The following is a 22133-nucleotide window of genomic DNA, read 5'->3' on the forward strand; positions in this document are numbered from 1 at the left end:
TCACTGCCCAGATTTGTACACAAAGGGGACCCATTTTGATGAGATGCTGTTGCCCCAACAACGGGAAGAGAAGAAAAGAGAACTAGGAAAAATTGTCAGATGTGACTGCTATGAAGAATTGTTTCCAAAGTTAAGTAGTGATTCCATTCAACAGGAATGGTACTGAATGGATTTTGCAGTGTGGGAAAAGAAAATTAGATAGGAAAGTTATACTTCCTGGTAACTGACTGCAGGAGGTATTGTGAGCAGTTATCTTTCTTGGATGCAGAACTTCTGACCAGACAGACCAAAGAAAGACATACAATTACAGAAAAGGGGAAGGGAAAACCACCCCAGATAGTAAAAAAACTGTAAATCTGAAAAAAAAACTGAGAATGCTATGATGGCTAGCCTCTGAAATAGCAGTGTGTATTAATGAGACAAGGTCATTTTCAGTCATGAATAATTACTAGAATTCTTTTGTGGCAAGAATAGAAATATATTTATTGAAACTATTGAGTATTACTATTCTTTGATATTTGGAAGCCTGAGCAAAATTTAAGTAATTTTGATACAGGTCTTAAAGTGCCTGTTCGAAATCTCATTGAATTGTCAAACTACTTGTCAATGTTTTTTCCAGGATTTAAATCGATCTTGGATACAGAATGTTAAAAAAAGGGAGGTAATGCTATTTCCCTAAGGAAACAAGATACTGTGCTATTATCTAGGTCAGGGGTCTGTAACCTGCGGCTTCAGAGCTGCATGCGGCTTTTTTCAGTTGGATTGCATTAACATGAAAAAAAGCCTTTAAAAAAAATTAAGTCAAGAAAAGAGCTGTGTTTTTATTGTGGGAATAAAAAGCTAATCATTATACTGCACTTTACAGTTTCAAATTATTATTTTAATCAGAAGCATCATCGTGCACTAAATAAACCTGTTTGAGTGATATAGCTATATATAATGGTTATAGATAATGCTTTTGGTTCAAGGAACAGGTTTAATGGTTGCGTCCAATATTGTTTTTAATATAGCTGGGACGATAACTTATTCTGAAGCTTTATTATATCACGAGAATCAATAGCTGAAAAAAATCGCCTTAATTTTACACATCTTAAGTTATAGTTTGTTTTAAAGATGACTTTACTAAAAAAAATTATAGTTAAAAAAAGTAAAAAAAAATCAAAATTATAATAGACGGAACGCTAAATTTTCATTTTTTTGTTCTATTGATATATAACTTCAATTCAGTACATTCAATACACTTTCTTCTCATACAGGATAAGGTTGTTGTTTTCCCTTACAGTGGTATTCTTCCTGATGAGTGCAAAGATGAAAAGCTTCGACAACATGTCTCTATTTTTAGCAATACTCAAGTTCTGTACTACCAAAACGACTACATGTATTTTTTTATATATGAGCAAATTATGCATTCTACCAGAGTCACTTGACAATTTGCCAAGTGCTTGGTTTAGAAATGCCGAAATTTCAGAAGAACACAAGAAATAGGAGCAGAAGTAGACCATATGGCCCATCGAGCCTGTTTTGCCATTCAGTATGATCATGGCTGATCTTGGGCTTCAATTCCACTTTCCTGACCTCTCCCCATATCTCATGATTCCCTGTGAGACCAAAAATCTATCTCCTTTTTCTTATGTTCTTGTAATGCAACTGTACAGATAGCAGGAAAGGATGCCATCAAGTTAAGTGCGGTATTGGAAACTGATGAACCAAATCAAGAGAGTGAAAAGTGTGTCAAATAATGTTTATTCATCATCACGCTTCATGTAACCATGAAGCTTACACTACAACAATGGCTTAAGGTAATAGTTGGTGAGAAAATATACCTGTGTCATGTTCGTGCCCTGAGCAACAAAGTGAAAGCAATTCTGTTTTAGGATGTGGATTTTTCCATGTAGTTGCTCGCAGGTGTTTATCAAGCATATATGATGAAACTAACAAGGTGAATAAACTAATTTTTTATCCAAGATAAAGGTTTCCAGTGGGAATGAGGCAAATAGGATTGTGTTTGGTTGTCCAGGACTCCTTTATTGTATTGTGAAAGATAATTATAGTTCTGTGTTTCATACTGTCTTGTAGGAAGAGGTGATATTAGCACTTCCCCAAAAGGTTTTATCTATCCTCTTCAGTACTGATGGTGACAGTGATGTCTAAAATCCATGCTTATTAATTGTAGTTCTAACAATATGTTGATTTTTGTGATAGCTTTACCTAGAATGGGAGGCTCAAGGTTTTATTGGCCTAAAGTCTTATGAAACCCAAAAGCTTTTAGCGATGTGACCTTCATTTCTAAAATGTGACCTGTAAAATGCTAGAATGTTGCAGTTCAGAAAGAGGGCATCCAATCGATAGAGTCCGCACCACTTTTTTTCCCACATGAACCACCGGTCTAATCCCACTCTTCGACTCACTCATATACCTTTTAATATTCCTCTTTTCAAGCAACTATGTAATTCCTCTTTTAAAAACTTTATGGAGTCTGCTTCAACAATGATTTGTTGCAACGAATTGCGCATTCCAATCACTGTGTATAAAGAATTAGTTTTCTAATCTTTGCTTTTATTTTTGTAATTATCTTAAATTTGTGCTTTATTGCCATCTCAGCAGTGGAAATAATCTATCACTATTTACCTTATCATATCCCTTTGTAATCTTGATCAGGTCAACCCTTAACCTTCTCAGCTCTAGTGAAGCAAAACTCTGAATTTTTGTTTCACCCCAATTACTTATAACTATGAATCTACTTATAACGTAATGATATTTAGCAGCATCGATAAAAACAGACCCATGGATGTGCATTCGTATTTTTTAAAATCTGTTTGGAGTCTTGAATTGCTTTTGGAATTTAAAAGATTGCAAGAACTAGGGTACTGAATTGAAATGTCGAAATGTATCTGTTGGATAACTGCAATCTATCTAAAACCGAATTAGTTATGTTGCAGCAAAGTTGGATTCAGAAAGCCATTTGGGAAGTTCAAGTGATGTGAAATGAAAAGTTCTTGGGATTGCCAGTGTTCCCTATGATTTCGATAATAAAACCCAGCTGTTTCAACTCACGTTTAGCAGAGAAAATTGGCTGCAATCTACTGTGCCTCAAATGATCATGGTCATTCATGTGCTAATATTGCTTGATTTTACATTTCAGATTTTTGTTCAGTGTGCTACCATTAGTATGAATAATCCTTGGTATCATTTCCAAACTGATACTGTGGCTTCTACAAAATATATACTGTGATCGCAGTGCTATAGCATGCAATTTAGAAACCAATGCAATGATGTAGGAGAGAGTGCATCAGTAAGCTCTAAGTATTGCCAACCAATGCAGTACCATTACAAGGCTTGCAATTTTGAGTTTCAGTTGGATTTCTGGTCCACTCACAATTTTGCTAGAGGAAACCAGAAGTGTCTATATTATAATGAAGTTTGTTTGTTCTCAACCTTCTCCTCCTTCCCATCCCCACCATTCTCTCCAAAATATGTTTTTGTTCCTCAGCTCTGCAGTATTCTTTATCAGTTTTTCCATTGTGTTAGTGGCCTTTTTACAGCCAATAATGGTCTGCATCCCCTAAACAGTGGATATCTGGACGCTATCTGACCGACAACACTGCAGTTTAGACCAGTTTAATTTTTAGCTGATCATGCATCTCTGCTTTTCAGCAGAGATAACCAGGCAGGATTGGAAATCCAGACTGATAATTGTGCTGCTAACCATCACATCTTCCCTGCCCCCTGCAGCACATTGAACACCAACGTGCATTGATATTATGCCTTTAACGTAGTCCCAAGGCACTTTGCAGAAGTGTGATCAGACAAAAATCATCAAACCAAAGAAAGAGACGTTAGGACAGTGACAGAAGTAGGTTTTAAAGAGGGTCCTAAAGGAGGGAAGAGTAGTGGAGAGATTTAGGGAGGGAATTCCAGAGCTTAGAACCTAAACGGCTGAGGGCAAGGCTGCTAATGGAGCATAGAAAGTGGGGTATGCACCAGAGGCCAGCGTTGGAAGAATGCAGAGTTCTCAAATGATTTTAGGGCTGGAGGAGGTTACACAGTTAGGAAGGTGCAAGATCACGGAGGGAATTGGCCAAGAGCCAGGAAAGCGAGTGAATGGGAATATAGGTAGCAGGGTTTTGCATTAACTTGAGTTTATGGAGGGTGGAAGATGGGTGGCCAGCTGGAAGAATATTGGAATAGAACAAAGAACAGTACAGCACAGGAACAGGCCATTCGGCCCTCCAAGCCTGCGCCGATCTCGATGCCTGCCTAAACTAACACCTTCTGCACTTCCGGGACCCATATCCCTCTGTTCCCTTCCTATTCATATATTTGTCAAGATGTCTCTTAAACGTCGCTATCGTATCTGCTTCCACCACCTCCCCTGGCAGCAAGTTCCAGGCACTCATCACCCTCTGTGTAAAGAACTTGCCTCGCACATCCCCTCTAAACTTTGCCCCTCGCACCTTAAACCTATGTCCCCTAGTAACTGACTCTTCCACCCTGGGAAAAAGCTTCTGACTATCCACTCTGTCCATGCCGCTCATAACTTTGTAAACCTCTATCATGTCGCCCCTCCACCTCCGTCGTTCCAGTGAAAACAATCCGAGTTTATCCAACCTCTCCTCATAGCTAATGCCCTCCAGACCAGGCAACATCCTGGTAAACCTCCTCTGTACCCTCTCCAAAGCCTCCGCGTCCTTCTGGTAGTGTGACGACCAGAATTGCACGCAATATTCTAAGAGTGGCCTAACTAAGGTTCTGTACAGCTGCAACATGACTTGCCTATTTTTATACTCTATGCCCCAACCGATGAAGGCAAGCATGCCGTATGCCTTCTTGACTACCTTATCCACCTGCGTTGCCACTTTCAGTGACCTGTGGACCTGTACGCCCAGATCTCTCTACCTGTCAATACTCCTAAGGGTTCTGCCATTTACTGTATACCTCCCACCTGCATTAGACCTTCCAAAATGCATTACCTCACATTTGTCCGGATTAAACTCCATCTGCCATTTCTCCGCCCAAGTCTCCAACCGATCTATATCCTGCTGTATCCTCTGACAATCCTCATCATTATCCGCAACTCGACCAACCTTTGTGTCGTCCGCAAACTTACTAATCAGACCAGCTACATTTTCCTCCAAATCATTTATATATACTATAAAGAGCAAAGGTCCCAGCACTGATCCCTGCGGAACACCACGAGTCACATCCCTCCATTCAGAAAAACACCCATCCACTGTTACCCTCTGTCTTCTGTGACTGAGCCAGTTCTGTATCCATCTTGCCAGCTCACCTCTGATCCCATGTGACTTCACCTTTTGCACCAGTCTGCCATGCGGGACCTTGTCAAAGGCTTTACTAAAGTCCATATAGACAACATCCACCGCCCTTCCCTCATCAATCATCTTCGTCACTTCCTCAAAAAACTCAATCAAATTAGTAAGACATGACCTCCCCTTCACAAAACCATGCTGTCTCTCGCTAATAAGTTCGTTAGTTTCCAAATGGGAGTAAATCCTGTCCCGAAGAATCCTCTCTAATAGTTTCCCTACCACTGACGTAAGGCTCACCGGCCTATAATTTCCTGGATTATCCTTACCACCCTTCTTAAACAAAGGAACAACATTGGCTATTCTCCAGTCCTCTGGGACCTCACCTGCAGCCAATGAGGATGCAAAGATTTCTGTCAAGGCCCCAGCAATTTCTTCCCTTGCGACCCTCAGTATTCTGGGGTAGATCCCATCAGGCCCTGGGGACTTATCTACCTTAATGCTTTGCAAGACGTCCAACACCACCTCCTTTTTGATAATGAGATGACTGAGACTATCTACACTCCCTTCCCTCGGCTCATCATCCACAAAGTCCTTCTCCTTTGTGAATACGGATGCAAAGTACTCATTTAGCACCTCACCCATTTCCTCTGGCTCCACGTATAGATTCCCATCTCTGTCCTTGAGTGGGCCAACCCTTTCCCGAGTTACCCTCTTGCTCTTTATATACGTATAAAAAGCCTTGGGATTTTCCTTAATCCTGTTTGCCAATGACTGTTCATGACCCCTTTTAGCCCTCCTAACTCCTTGCTTAATTTCCTTCCTACTGTCTTTATATTCCTCAAGTGCTTCATCTGTTCCTAGCCTTCCAGCCCTTTTTCTTTTTGACTAGGCTCACAATATCCTGTGTTATCCAAACTTCCTGAAACTTGCCAAACTTGTCTTTCTTCCTCACAGGAACATGCTGGTCCTGGATTCTAATCAGCTGACGTTTGGAAAAACTCCCACATGTCAGATGTTGACTTAGCCTCGAACAGCCACCCCCAATCTAAATTCTTCAGTTCCTGCCTAATATTATTATAATTAGCCTTTCCCCAATTTAGCACCTTCGCCCGAGGACAACTCTTATCCTTATCTACAAGTACCTTAAAACTTATGGAATTATGGTCACTGCTCCCGAAATGCTCCCCCACTGAAACTTCGACCACCTGGCCGGGCTCATTCCCCAATACCAGGTCCAGAATGGCCCCATCCCTAGTTGGACTATCTACATATTGTTTCAAGAAGCCCTCCTGGATGCGCCTCACAAATTCTGCCCCATCCAAGCCCCTGGCACTAAGTGAGTCCCAGTCAATATTGGGGAAGTTAAAATCACCCACCACTGCAACCCTGTTACCTTTACATCTTTCCAAAATATGTCTACATATCTGCTCCTCTACCTCCCGCTGGCTGTTGGGAGGCCTGTAGTAAACCCCCAACATCGTGACTGCACCCTTCCTATTCCTGAGCTCCACCCATATTGCCTCGCTGCATGACCTCTCTGAGGTGTCCTCCCGCAGTACAGCTGTGATATTCTCCTTAACCAGTAATGCGACTCCCCCACCCCTTTTACATCCCCCTCTATCCCGCCTGAAGCTTCTAAAGCCTGGAACATTTAGCTGCCAATCCTGCCCTTCCCTCAACCAAGTCTCTGTAATAGCAACAACATCATATTTCCAAGTACTAATCCAAGCTCTAAGTTCATCTGCCTTACCTGTTACACTTCTTGCATTGAAACAAACGAAATTCAGACCACCAGTCCCGCTGTGCTCAGCAACACCTCCCTGCCTGCTCTTCCTCTTAGTCCTACTGGCCTTATTTACTATGTCCTCCTCATTTACTTCACGAGCTGTCCTACTGCTCTGGTTCCCACCCCCCTGCCACACTAGTTTAAACCCTCCCGAGTGACGCTAGCAAACTTCGCAGCCAGGATATTTGTGCCCTTCCAGTTTAGATGCAACCCGTCCTTCTTGTGCAGGTCCCATTTGTCCCTGAAGAGAGCCTAATGGTCCAGATATCTGAAACCCTCCCTTCTACACCAGCTGCTCAGCCACGTGTTTAGTAGCACTATCTTCCTATTTCTAGCCTCACTGGCACGTGGCACAGGGAGTAATCCAGAGATTACAACCCTAGAGGTCCTGTTTTTTAACTTACTACCTAACTCCCTAAACTCCCCCTGCAGGACCTCATCACTCTTCCTGCCTATGTCGTTGGTACCGATGTGTACCACAACCTCTGGCTGTTCACCCTCCCCCTTCAGAATGCCCCCTGTCCGTTCAGAGACATCCTTGACCCTGGCACCAGGAAGGCAACATACCTTCTTGGAGTCTCTTTCACGTCCACAGAAGCGCCTATCTGTGCCCCTGACTATTCTTTCTTTCTTTTGGGCCTCCTTATCTCGAGAGACAATGGATACGCGCCTGGAGGTGGTCAGTGGTTTGTGAAGCAGCGCCTGGAGTGGCTATAAAGGCCAATTCTAGAGTGACAGGCTCTTCCACAGGTGCTGCAGAGAAATTTGTTTGTCGGGGCTGTTGCACAGTTGGCTCTCCCCTTGCGCCTCTGTCTTTTTTCCTGCCAACTACTAAGTCTTTTCAACGCGCCACATTTTAGCCCTGTCTTTATGGCTGCCCGCCAGCTCTGGCGAACGCTGGCAACTGACTCCCACGACTTGTGATCAATATCACAGGATTTCATGTCGCGTTTGCAGACGTCTTTAAAGCGGAGACGTGGACGGCCGGTGGGTCTGATACCAGTGGCGAGCTCGCTGTACAATGTGTCTTTGGGGATCCTGCCATCTTCCATGCGGCTCACATGGCCAAGCCATCTCAAGCGCCGCTGACTCAGTAGTGTGTACAAGCTGGGGATGTTGGCTGCCTCGAGGACTTCTGTGTTGGAGATACGGTCCTGCCACCTGATGCCAAGTATTCTCCGGAGGCAGCGAAGATGGAATGAATTGAGACGTCGTTCTTGGCTGGCATACGTTGTCCAGGCCTCGCTGCCATAGAGCAAGGTACTGAGGACACAGGCCTGATACACTCGGACTTTTGTGTTCCGTGTCAGTGCGCCATTTTCCCACACTCTCTATAGAGTCCCCTATAACTATTGTTCTTCTGCACTTTGTCCCTCCCTGCTGAACAACAGTGCCAGCCGTGGTGCCACTGCTCTGGCTGCTGCTGTTTTCCCGATAGACCATCCCCCTCAACAGTATCCAAAACGGTATACTTGTTAGAGAGGGGGATAGCCACAGGGGATTCCTGCACTGACTGCCTGCCCCTTCTAGCGGTCACCCATCTATCTGCCCGCACCTTGGGTGTAACCACTTCTCTAAAACTCCTGTCTATGACGCTTTCCGCCACCTGCATGCTCCGAAGTGCATCCAGTTGCCGCTCCAACTGATCCATGCATATTAAATGCTGTCTAAATACAGTAATCTCCTTCCTCTGGTTTAGTTACTCTACTTATTAATTAGTTAATTAGTGTTTTAATCAATTTTTATCAGTTTTATTTTCAAATTCGGTACAGATTCCCTACCAGCCAATCAGGTCACAGCTTTCCTGTGACGTCACTTTTTCAGTTTTTTTTTCCCACTCGAGGTAACTTACTCTGTAAACTCACCGCTCCAGAACTCCGCCCTCCGAGTTTGCTCCGAGATTCCCCGAGGTTAACTCCGCCCTCCGAGTCTGCTCCGAGAATGTCAATCTTAAGGTGGCAAAAGCATGAATGAGGAATTCAGCAATAGATGCACTGAGGCAGGGATCAAGATGGGCATTATTACAGAATTGAAAGTAGACAATTTTTGTAAAGGAGAGGATATGGGACTGGATTGTCAGCTCGTTCAAATAAGATGCCAAGGTTGCGAACTGTCAGTTTCAGCTTGAAATCGCAGCCTGGGAGGGGGACCAAATTAGTGGTTAAGGGATGGAATATATGTTGGAGGAAATTTTGTCTCATCCATGACTGGATGTCGGAGAAGCAGTCTGAATACTGAGGCAATGGTAGAGTTGCAAAAGGTGAGGTAGAATTGAGCTGAGTGTCAGTGTATAAGTGTGGAGTGTATGTTTTTGGATGACATCGCTGAGGGACAGCATGTAGATGAGCTATAGGAGGGGAACAAGGATGGATACTTGCGGGGGCTTCAACAGTATTGGTGTAGGAGCAGAAAGCCGTTGCAGAAGATTCTTTTGCTACAACTGATAGATAAGAGTGGAATCAAGCCACAGGAATCCTACTCAGCTGATAATGGAGGAGAGATGTTAGAGAAGGTGCAGTCAACCATAACCAAAGGCTGCAAATGGATCGAGAAGAATTTGGAGGGATATTGCACCACAGTCACAGTCAGATTAGATATTATTTGTGACTGGAGCCATTTCAGTGCTGTAGCAGGGAGGGAAACTTGATTGGAAAGATTCAACATGGAGTTGCATGAAAGATGGGCGTGGATTTGGGAGACAACGACGTGCTCAAGGACTGAGGCAAGTTGTAAAGTCTAACCACTGCCCTGCTAAGGTCAGTAAAGAACAGCCATCAAACTTGGGAGCTTTCTGATTTTGCCTGCTTACAAGAGTGCAGTTGTCCATAAATGCAATTAATCAAAAAAGGAATTGCAGTTCTATTCAGTGGCATTGATGATTTGCATTGAACTTTTTCCTTATTCATTCATGGGATGTGGGCGTTTCACTGGTAAAACAGCATTTATTGCCCATCCCTAATTGCCCTTGCGAAGGTGATGGTGAGTCGTCTTGAACTGCTGCAGTCCGTGTGGGGTAGGTACACCTGTTAGGAAGGGTGTTCCGGGATTTTGACCCAACGACAATGAAGGAATGGTGATATAGTTCCAAATCAGGATGGCATGTGACTTGGAGGGGAACTTGCAAGTGAACTTGCAGGTGGTGGTGTTCCCAGGCAACTGCTGCCCTCGTCCTTCTAGGTGGTAGAGGTCATGGGTTTGGGAGGTGCTGTCTAAGGAGCCTTGGTGCGTTGCTGCAGTGCATCTTGGAGACAGTACACACTGCTGCCACTGCATCGGTGGTGGAGGGAGTGAATGTCTGTGGATTGGGTGCCAATCAAGCAGGCTGCTTTGTCCTGGATGGTGTCGAGCTGCACCCATCTAGGCAAGTGGAGAGTACTCCATCATTCGCCTGACTTGCGCTTTGTAGATGGTCGGCAGGCTTTGGGGAGTCAGGAGGTAAGTTACATACCGCACAATTCCTAGCCTCGGACCAGATCTTGTAGCCATGGTATTTATATGGATACTCCAGTTCAGTTTGTGGTCAATGGTAACCTCCGGAATGTTGATAGTGGGGGATTCAGCGATGGTAATACCCTTGAATGTTAAGGGGAGATGGTTAGATTCTCTCTTGCTAGAGATAGTCATTGTCTGGCACTTGTGTGGCGCAAATGTTACTTGCCACTTATCAACCCAAGCCTGGATTTTGCCCAGGTCTTGCTGTATCTCTACACAGACTGCATCAGTATCTGAGGAGTTGCAAATGGTGCTGAACATTGTGCAATCATCAGCGAACATCCCCACTTCTGGCCTTATGATTGAAGGAAGGTCATTGATGAAGCAGCTGAAGATGGTTGGGCCTAGGACACTACCCTGAGGAACTCCTGCAGTGATGTCCTGGAACTGAGATGATTGACCTCCAACAACCACAATCATCTTCCTTTGTGCTTGGTATGACTCCAACCAATGGAGTGTTTTTCCCTGATTCCCATTGATTCCAGTTTTGCTTGGGCTCCTTGATGCCATACTCTGTCAAATGCTGCCTTGATGTCCAGGGCAATCACTCTCACCTCACCTCTTCTATTCAGCTCTTTTGTTCATGTTTGAACCAAGGCTGTAATGAGGTCAGGAGTTGAGTGGCCCTGGCAGAACCCAAGCAGAGTGTCAGTGAGCAGGTTTTTTTTAATCCATTTTGTGGGATGTGGGCATCGCTGGCTAGGCCAGCGTTTATTGCCCATCACTAATTGCCCTTGAACTGAAGGGATTGCTGGACCATTTCAGAAGGCATTTTTTTAAGAGTCAACCACATTGCTTTGGGTCTGGAGTCACATGCAGGAAGATTTCCTTTCCTAAAGAACATTAGTGAACCAGATGGGTTCTTACAACAATCGACGATGGTTTCATGGTCACCATTAGGCTAGCTTTTAATTCAAATTTCACCATCTGCCGTGATGGGATTCGAACTCATGCCCCCAGAGCATTAGCCTGGGCTTTAGATTGCGAGTATAGTGACATTGCCACTACACCACCACCTCCCCAGGTTATTGCAAAGCAAGTGCCCCTTGATAGCAATGTCGACGGCGCCTTCCATCACTTTATTGATGATCAAGAGTAGACTGATGGGGCAGTAATTGGACGGGTTGGATTTGTCCTGCTGTTTGTATACAGGACATGCCTGAGCAATTTTCCACATTGACGAGTAGATGCCAGTGTTGTAGCTGTACTGGAACAGCTTGGTTAGGGGCATGGCAAGTTCTTGAGCACAGGTCCACAGTACTATTGCTGGAATATTGTCAAGGCCCATAGCCTTTGCAGTATCTAGTGCTTTCAGTCGTTTCATGATATCACGTGGAGTGAATCAAATTGGCTGAAGACTGGCGTTTGTGATGCTGGGGACTTCAGGAGGAGGCCAAGATGGATCATTCACTCGGCACTTCTGGCTGAAGATTGTTGCAAATGCTTCAGCCTTCTCTTTTGCACTGATGTGCTGGGCTCCCCCATCATTGAAGATGGGGATATATGTGGAGCCACCTCCTCCTGTTAGTTGTTTAATTGTCCACCACCATTCTCAATTGAATGTGGCAGGATTGCAGAGCTTGGATCTGATCCATTGGTTATGGGATTGCTTTTCTCTGTCGTCTATCGTATGCTGCTTACGCAGTTTGGCACGCAAGTAGTCCTGGGTTGTCGCTTCACCAGGTTGACACCTCATTATGAAGCATGTCTGGTGCTGCTCCTGCCATGCCCTCCTACACTCTTGATTGAACTAGGGTTGATCCCCTGTCTTACATAAGAAATAGGCGCAGGAGTAGGCCATTCGGCCCCTCAAGCCTGCCCCACTATTTCATAAGATCATAGCTGATCTGCCCCAGACCTCAACTTCTCTTTCGTGCCGGCTCCTCATAGCCCTCAACTCCCTGATATTTCAAAAATCTATCTACCTCCTCTTTAAATACTTTCAGTGATCTCGCCTCCACAACTCTTTGGGGTAGAGAATTCCAGACATTCGCAACCCTCTGAGAGAAGAAATTCCTTTGCATCTCAGTTTTAAATGAGTGTCCCTTTAATCTGTAACTATGTCCCCTAGTTTGAGATGCCCCCACTGGTGGAGACATCTTCTCAACATCTACCCTGTCAAGCCCCCTCAGAATCTTGTACGTTTAAGTAAGATCACCCCTCATTCTTCTAAACTCTAATGAATAAAGGTCTAACCTGTTAGCTGTTCTTGATAAATCAACCTCTTCCTCCCAGGAATCAGCCTAGTGTATCTCTTTTGAACTGCCTCCAATGCCAGTAGATCCTTTCTTAAATACAGCGACCAAAACTGTACACAGTACTCCAGGTGCGGCCTCACCAACACCCTGTACAGTTGTAACAAGACTTCCCTCTTTTTAAACTCCAACCCCCTAGCAATAAAGGCCAAAATTCCATTTGCCTTCTTAATTACTTGATGCACCTGCATGCTAACTTTTTGTGTTTCATACACAAGAATACCCAGATCCCTCCATGCTGCACTTTTTTGAAGTCTCTCTCCATTTAAATAATAGTCTGCCTTTTGATTCTTCCTACCAAAGTGCATGACCTCATACTTTCCTACATTAAACTCCATCTGCCAAGTTTTTGCCTACTCACTCAACCTATCTATATCCCCTTGCAGATTCCTTATGTCCTCATCACAACATGCCCTCACACCCTATTTTTGTATCATCAGCAAATTTGGATATATTGCACTCTGCCCCTCCTCCAAGTCATTAATGTAGATAGTAAATAATTGAGGCCCTAGGATTGATCCTTGTGGCACTCCTCTAGCTATGTCTTTCCAACCTGAAAAAGACCCATTAATCCTGACTCTCTGTCTTCTGTGAGTTAACCAATTCTCAATCCATGCTAATACATTACCCCCAATACCGTGAGCTCCTATCTTGTGCAATAATCTCTTATGTGGCACCTTATCGAATACCTGCTGGAAATCTAAATACGTCACATCTACTAGTTCCCCTTTATCAACTCTGCTTGTTATATCCTCAAAGAACTCTGGCAAATTTGTCAAACGTGATTTCCCTTTCACAAAACCATGTTGACTCTGTTTGATTGTGTTAAGCTTTTCTAAATGTCCTGCTATTTCTTCCTTAATAATGGACTCTGGCATTTTCCCAACAACTGATGTTAGGCTGACTGGCCTATAGTTTCCTGCTTTTTGTCTCCCTCCCTTCTTGAACAGGGGCGTCACAATAGTGGTTTTCCAATCGCTGGAACCCTCCCGTAATCCAGAGAGTTCTGGAATATTTCGACCAATGCCTCCACTATCTCTGCAGCCACTTCCTTTAAAACCCTTGGATGTAGGCCATCATGTCCTGTCAACTTGTCTGCCTTTAGTCCCATTAGTTTGTCAAATATTTTGTCCCTCGTGATAGAGACTTACAAGATTTTTTCTGCCATTAGCTCCTTGTTTATCTGATATCTTTGGGATGTTTATAGTGTCCTCCACCGTGAAGACCGATGCAAAATATTGGTTTAAATTATCTGCCATTTCCCTGTTCCCCGTTAGCAATTCTCCAGTCGCATCCTCCAAGGGTCCCACGCTCACTTTAGCTACTCTCTTTTTATATAACCGTAGAAGCTCTTGCTGTTTGTTTTTATATTACTTGCCAATTTACTTTCATCATCAATTTTCTCCCTCTTTATTAGCTTTTTAGTCATCTGCTGCTGGTTCCTAAAAATTCCCAATCCTCTGGTCTACCACTAGTTTTCGCCACTTTGTCTGCCTTAGTTTTTGATTGGATACTCTCCTTGACTGCCTTTGTTAACCACAGGTGGTTCATCCTTCTCATACAGTCCTTTTTAACCGGCATAACTTTTTGCTGAGAATTATGAAATATCTGCTTAGATGTCTGCCACTGCTCATCCACTGACCTTCCCCTTAGTCTATTTTCTAATTTCCCAGCCCACTTTAGTCAGCTCTTTCTTCATACCTCTGTAATTGCCCTTGTTTAAGTTGACGACACTGGTTTGAGACCCGAGGTGCTCGCCCTCGAACTGAATTTAAAATTCTACCATGTTGTGATTCCAACCCCTAGAGAATCCTTAACTACGATATCTCTTATTAATCCTACCTCATTACGCATTACGAGATCTAAAATAGATTGTTCCCTGGTAGGTTCTGCAATGTATTGCTGTCAGTAACAATCCCTGGTGCACGCTACAAGTTTGTCTTCCATGTCATTTCTGCCAATCTGATTTGTCCAGTCAATATGCAGATTAAAATCACCCATGACAATTGTAGCGCCTTTCTTACACGCCTCTGTTATTTCCCAATTTATCCTTGGTCCTACAGTGAGGCAACTCTTTGGGGGCCTATCGACAACTCCCACCCGTGAAGTCTTCTCTTTGCTATTCCTTATTTCCAACCAAACTGATACCACATCACGATCTATTGCACCTATATCACTACTTACCACTGCACTGATACCTTCCTTTATTAACAAAGCTACCCCATCTCCTTTTCCCTTTTGCCTGTTTTTCCAGAACGTCGAATACCCTTGAATATTGAGTTCCCAGTCTTGGTCACCCTGCAGCCACATCTCTGTAATAGCTATCAAGTCATACTCATCAATTTCATTTGTGCAGTCAACTCATCTATCTTGTTATAAATGCTGCATGCATTTAGATAAAGAGCCTTAAGCTTTCTGCTGCTCTCTTCTGCTTATATTTTCTGCTGCTTCCGTTCGCCACCTAACTACCCTGCACCTCTGCTCTCTTGTTTCTTTTTGATTTTTTAAACTTCCCTTCAATTAAACCTCCCCTCCCACTAATTAGTTTAAAGTCCTGTCTACAACCCTAGTTATGCGATTCGCCAGGACACTGGTCCCAGCATGGTTCAAATAGAGCCCATCCCAACGGAACAGCTCTCTCCTTCCCTAGTGCTGGTGCCAGTGCCCCATGAATCGGAACCCATTTTTCCCACGCAAGTTTTTGAGCCATGCATTTTCTTCTCCAATCTTATTTACTCTATGCCAATTTGCATGTGGCTCAGGGAGTAATCAGGAGATTATTACCTTTGTGGTTCTGCTTTTTAATTTAGTCCCGAGCTGCTCATAGTCCCTAAGCAGAACCTCTTTCCTAGTCCTACCTATGTCGTTGGTAACTACGTGAACCACAATAACTGGATTCTTCCCGTCCCACTCAAAATTCCTCTCTAGCCCAGAAGAGATTTCCTTAACCTTGGCACGAGGTAGGCAGCGCAGCCTTCGGGATCCCTGTCTTTGCTGCAGAGAACAGTGTCTATTCCCCTAACTATGCTATCCCCTATTACTACTACATTTCTCTCTTCTCCCCCCACTTGAATGGCGCCCTGTGGTCATTCATAACTACGGTACTGTGGTCAGCTCGCTCATCCTTCCTGCAGCCTGTGCCCTCGTCCACACCGGGAGCAGGAACCTCGTACTTACTGGATAAGGGCACTGGCTAAGGTTCCTCCAAAGCTAAATTCTGGATTCCCATACCTGCCTCACTCGCAGTCACACCTTCCTGTCACTGACCACAGTCCAAATTTGATGTAATTAATCTAAGGGGTGTGACTGTCACCTGAAACACAGTATCTCGGTAACTCTCCCCCTCCCTGATGTGTCACAGTGTCTGCAGCTCGGACTCCAGCTCATCAACTCTGAGCCGAAGGTCCTCGAGCAGCCAACACTTGCTGCAGATGTGGTCACTGTGGATCACACCGACGTCCACCAGCTCCCATATACTACAGCTGCAACACATCGCCTGCCCAGCCATCTCTATTCTATTTAATTAATTAATTTGGATGTTAAATATTTTAAAAGTGAATTTCTTAACTGTACTTTGGCTTGATGGTAATGGTAGAGTGGGGGAATATGCTGGTCCATTACAGATTACAGGTTACAGATTGTGGTTGAGTACAATTCTGCTGCTGCTGATTGCCCACAGCGCCTCATGGATGCCCAGTTTTGACAGATGCATCTGCAGCAGGCAGATTGGTGCGGATAAGGTCAATTATGTTTTTCCCTCTTGTTGGTTTCCTCACCACCTGCCACACACCCAGTCTAGCACTATCTGGGGATAGTGATGGCAGCGTCTGGGTCATTGTCTGTAAGATATGATTCCATGAGTATGACTGTGTCAGGCTGCTGCTTGACTGTTCTGTGGGATGGTTCTCTAACTTTGGCAGATGTTAGTAAGGAGGACTTTGCAGGGTTGACGGGGTTGGGTTTGCCATTGCCTTTGCCTAGGTCGATGCCGGGTGGTCCATCTGGTTTCATTCCTTATTGACTTTATAGCAGCTTGCTATCTCAGCAGGCATTAAGAGTCAACCACATTGCTGTGGGTCTGTTGTCATATGTAGGCCAGACCAGATTTCCTTCCCTAAGAACATTAATGAACCAGATGGGTTTTTACAACAATTGACATTGGTTTCATGGCCATCATTAGACTGGCTTTTAATTCCAGATTTATTAATTGAATTCAAATTCCACCTTCTGCTGTGGTGGGATTCGAACCCATGTTCGATGCAATACCCTGGATCTCTGGATTACTAATCCAATGAATATGCCACCGCCTCTCCCCTGTAGATATTTAAAAATCTTGGGAATCTTGTGTCAAGTAAAACAATATAGCTGGTCCTCATGTACATTTTTTTCTTCTATTTGTTTTAATATGTTTGGATTTTAAAAGAGTAATGAAGCTGAAATGTTGTTCTTCTGCCCATTTATAATAATTGCAAGCTGATCAGATGAAAGTAGTGAACATGTGTTTGCACTTGGTGACTTTTTGCTTTGTTTGTGGAACATGCATGAAGAAACAGCTCTAAAAGAGATCATCTATAAAATACAGTTGGAAATTGCCAAAAATATTTCTTTCACAGTTCTTCTGAGCCACCTGAACTTTTTCTTCAGGGTGGTTATTTTGAAAAATTGTGTTTTCATAACTCTGGCACAATTAGCAGCTGTATTAATGCCTTTCATTATCTCCCATCTACAGTTAATTGTTTCTTTGCTTCACAGAATTCTTGTGCAGGGAGTGTCCAAGGATACACATTTATTTTGAACGTGTGGATATGAAAGAAGTTCCAGAGGAAGCTATTTTTCTGAAGAGGTGGTTACATGAACGCTTCGAAATAAAGGACAAGTCAGTAACAACACTTTTCAGCTGTAGTAGTCATTTAATCATTACTTAATCAAATGCACAGGTGTTTTATTGCTCCACTGAAATTATTTTGACTTCAGCCTAGCATTTTATGAAATTTCAAAGTCCTTTGATAGCATATAATCTAATAGATTTATTGGTAAAGAGCTGACATTAAAATATTGCTTAAATTAAGTATTGTTTAAATATCACAGTGAAACATGCTTATAGTGCAAGATATCAAAAAAATGAACAATTTTCTTTGAAGGCATCAAATTGCATGCAGACACCTGAACTGTTAATAATGCAATTCCCTGCATCCTCTCTGTTCTTAAGAGTAGTTAGGATACGTCAGATTCTTTTCATGTGAATAGTAAATTTCGTGGTTTTGCATTGAATTAACTTTGCACTGTATTAATGAGCACTTTCCACTGAAGTGCTATTTGATCCAAAATAAAAGCAAAATACTGCAGATGCTGGAAATCTGAAATAAAAACAGAAAGTGCTGGAAATACTCAGCAGGTCAGGCAGCAGCTGTGGAGAGAGAAGCAGAGTTAACGTTCCAGGTCTGTGACCTTTTGTCATCTCAGTTTGGTCATTTGCAGAAAATTTAAAGTAAGCCCTTTTCACAACCAACGTTTGGGTGAGCGCCTAATCCTAAATATTCTGGGGAATAAATTTTCTTTTGGTGCCCTGTGTGTATGTTAAGTGAGAGTTAATTGTTCTGTCAGCATTTTGTTTAGCACATTGAGAGACTCGAGGAACTTTACTTGATGTACTTGCTGTGCCTTGGATGCTTTACAATTGAGGAACCAGCAGTAATGTTACTGAGCCAGTTGTAGTAATACTTAACATGCAATTAGTGATCAGCAACAGTTGGCTAATTCTCCCATGTAGTGCTTATACCTCTCTAGCGTTTTGTAACAATTGGCACAGATAAAAATGTCAAAATCCTGATGTACTACAGGGGATCACGTCATGACCATTATGGGAATAATTTTACTTTTGCTACTTTAAAAAGTAGCTTGTGTTGAAATAGCTATTTACATGAGTGTCCATCGTTTTCATATTAGCAGTTTAAAAAAATACATACACAGTAAACCATACAACAGGTCAATTATATTTAGAAACTGGGGATGCAGTTGTAAAACATATCTCAGCAGATGATGTGTTGGTGCAATAATCTTGTTATACATAACAAATGCAACAAAATGTTTGAAAGAAAATAACTGCAAATGGTGGCAATCTACAATTAAAGCAGAAAGTACTAGAAGTACAGCATCTGAAAAAGTAAACATATGGCAGCATGCTGGGTTCTGACAAAACCCATATCAACTACAACATTAATATATATCTTTCTTTATATATGTTGATTGACCTGCAATGTGTTACCAGTATTTTCTGCTTTTGGTTTCCAATACATTTGAATATTGCCTTTCATATTGCAAATGCCATAAGCTAGTGTACATATTCATGATCTTCAACTTCATTACTGTTTGCACTGTAATGGAAAACTGATTTAACACGGCAGGTTTCCTGAAGTTGCGATATCCAAGTCTTATGTTCATTTCACAAAATAAATGCACCTAATCCCGACATAGCCTTTTTAGGTTTCCAATTTGAAATCAGATATTTTATGGAAAAATTAGGTTTAATCATTCCATATTAGTAAAATAAATTTTAGCAGGGTAGTTTTTGTTTGTATTTGTGAACTCAAAAGATGGGGAATCTTACCTGGGAAGGGTGAAGTTGGAGGGAAACACTGATTTCCTTAGCAGCCCTGGCATGTGAATTGATCATCCGATCTGAACATTGGGGCAACAGTTTAATCAAGCCAAGATTTCTGCAGAAATTATATCCGAATACCTGCTGCAAGTCTACATACAGTTTTATCTAGCAAAAAAGTGATTTGGCCAAAACAATCATCATCTATTCTCAAATTCTAATGGGAATATAATCTCCAAAATGAAATGTGGATGTTTCAACAGAATTGTGTGCTATCGTCAGTTCGACGAAAAGTACAGATATAAACCCATAGCAACATAATAAACACTTAATCGGAAGCTAGATAAGCACATGAGAGAGAAAAGACTGGAAGTATCTGTAGCTAGGGTTAGATGAAGAGGGCTGGAAGGAGGCTGTTTGGAACAGGAATGCTAACATAGACTAATTAGGCTGAATGACCTGTTTCTGTGCTGTAGACTCTATGTAATATGTATGTAATAACTAGATTCCCTTTGGACCCACATGGGGTACTTGTTCCTCTTCAGGATAGCTTGGGGTTTTCCTTCTGGTAGTCTATGCGTTTGCCTTAGCTTCCACCTTATCCTACTTGCTTTTATTTTAAATTTCAGGTCATTTTATGCACCACCCTTCTTCAAATGTAATGAAAACTTGGAATAGACATCAATAATAGGTTTTCTGTTAGAAGTCAGCTTCCAGCAACTTGGGGAGAAACCTTCCAATTGTATTTTCAGCTGTATTTTTCTTCATGATGAAGGGTCACTGTACTTGCATGCATTATAATTATTTACTACCAAGAGAAATGTTAGGAGGATGGCAAAAATGCTACCTAATCCATTTAATACAACCCATGCAGTTGCTCACTTTAATGCACATTTAGTGCATGTTTCACTTCTAACAGAGAACAAATTATTTCCCCAAAGGAACATAATGTTATAGGACAGAGGAAAGATCATACAGTCAATCTTATTTACCTGCAACACTCTACGCCATGTTACATAAGTTATTGAGCCATAAGCACTTGTATTTATTCTTTTATTGAAATGTAGTGTTTTGTCTGTTTGTAATTGCTTAAGAAAACGTCTTCAAAAGCTGTTACAGTGCACCATTTTTACCCATCCTTCTGAGTCGTTGACCATTTATAGAATCCACTGAAGACTTTTTAATCACATTCCTGGTCCCTGAAAGGAGAATTACACATTTCTCTCCCTGATGAGGCACTGAACCGCTGTCTGCCTTACAACAGACAGGATCTCTGAGTGTACTGAAAATTGGAAGTCCTCCTTATAATAATACACAGGCTTTCAATATATTACCTTACTTTGCAGTATATGTAAAGTTGAAGGTTAAACAACATTCTGTGATTAATTATGGTGCAGGTACACCAATCAAAGTAGAGGGAAAGCCAATCTATTTTATCATCGCCATTTACTTTTCAAAATTATTTTTGCAAAAGTGTTTTGCTATCCAGAAAAATCAAGAAAATCTACAAATAAACACTAACCTAGTTTTTAGTCTGATAGATGCATTTTGCTCTTAGGACTAATCTAGGTTACTTTTTCATCAATTCCAAATATGAGGAATTTACAATATTAATTGAGTACAAATCCTATCATAGAAATTTACAGTACGGAAGGAGGCTTTCAGCTCATCGCATCTGCACTGACTGACCAGTAGCAATCCACCCTAATGCTGCTTTCCAGCTCTTGGTCCATAGCCTTGTAGGTTACAGCACTTAGGTGCATATCCAAGTACTTCAAAAAATATTATGAAGGGTCTGCCTCTACCCTTTCAGCCACGAGTTCCAGGTCCCCACCACCCGCTGGGTGAAAAAAATTCCCCTCGGAATCCCCTCTAAACCCCCTACCTTTCACCCCAAATCTATGCCCTGGTTATGGACCCCTCAGCCAAGGGGAATGGGGCCTTTCTATCCACTCTAGACCCCTCATAATTTTATACACTCCAGTTAGATCTCCCCTCAGATGTTCTGTTCCAAAGAAAACAACCCAGCCTATTCAATCTTTCCTCATAACTAAAATTCCCCAGTCCAAGCAATATCCTCGAAAATCTCCTCTGTACCCTTTCTAGTGCAATCACATCTTTCCTATCATGCAGTGACCAGAAATACTCGCAGTACTCCAGCTGTGGGCTAACTAGTGTTTTATACAGTTCTGGCATAACCTCCTAGCTCTCATATCCTATTGCTTCAGTTAATAAAGGCAAGTATCCCATATGCCTTCTTGACCACCTTATCTATTTGTCCAGCCATCTTTGGGTTCTGTGGACTTGCACCCCAATGTTCTTCTACACTTCTCCGTATCCTATCATTTATTGTGTATTCCCTTGCCTTGTTAGCCTTCCCGAAATGCATGTCCTCACACTCCTCTGGATTGAACTCCATTTGCCACTGTTCTGCCACATGGCTTGTCCATTGATATCTTACTGCATCCAAATCATTGATACATACCACAAAAGGCAAGTGACCTAGTACTGAGCTCTGCAAAACCCTACTGGAAACAGCCTTCCAGTCACAAAAACACCCATCAACCATTACCCTTTGCTTCTTGCCTCTGAGCCAATTTTGGATCCAGCTTGCCACTTTGCCTTGGATCCCAAGGGCTTTTATTTTCGTGACCAGTCTGCCATGTGGAAATCTTATCAAGAGTCTTGCTAAAATCCATATAGACTACATCAAATGCGCTACCCTCATCGACCCT

General features: G+C 42.5%; 1 protein-coding gene across 3 annotated transcripts in view; it reads left to right on the top strand.

Moving 5' to 3' along the window:
• agpat5 (1-acylglycerol-3-phosphate O-acyltransferase 5 (lysophosphatidic acid acyltransferase, epsilon)) overlaps window positions 1–22133 on the top strand; it is a 179093-nt gene that overhangs the window by 151224 nt on the left and 5736 nt on the right. For all 3 annotated transcript variants that reach the window (XM_068021532.1, XM_068021541.1, XM_068021552.1), the window contains exon 7: window positions 17553–17676. In XM_068021532.1, coding sequence (XP_067877633.1) covers window positions 17553–17676 — 124 coding nt within the window. The remainder of the gene's footprint in view (window positions 1–17552; window positions 17677–22133) is intronic.

The sequence above is a fragment of the Heterodontus francisci genome, chromosome 3 (assembly GCF_036365525.1).
Source record: "Heterodontus francisci isolate sHetFra1 chromosome 3, sHetFra1.hap1, whole genome shotgun sequence".
Lineage (NCBI taxonomy): Eukaryota > Metazoa > Chordata > Chondrichthyes > Heterodontiformes > Heterodontidae > Heterodontus > Heterodontus francisci.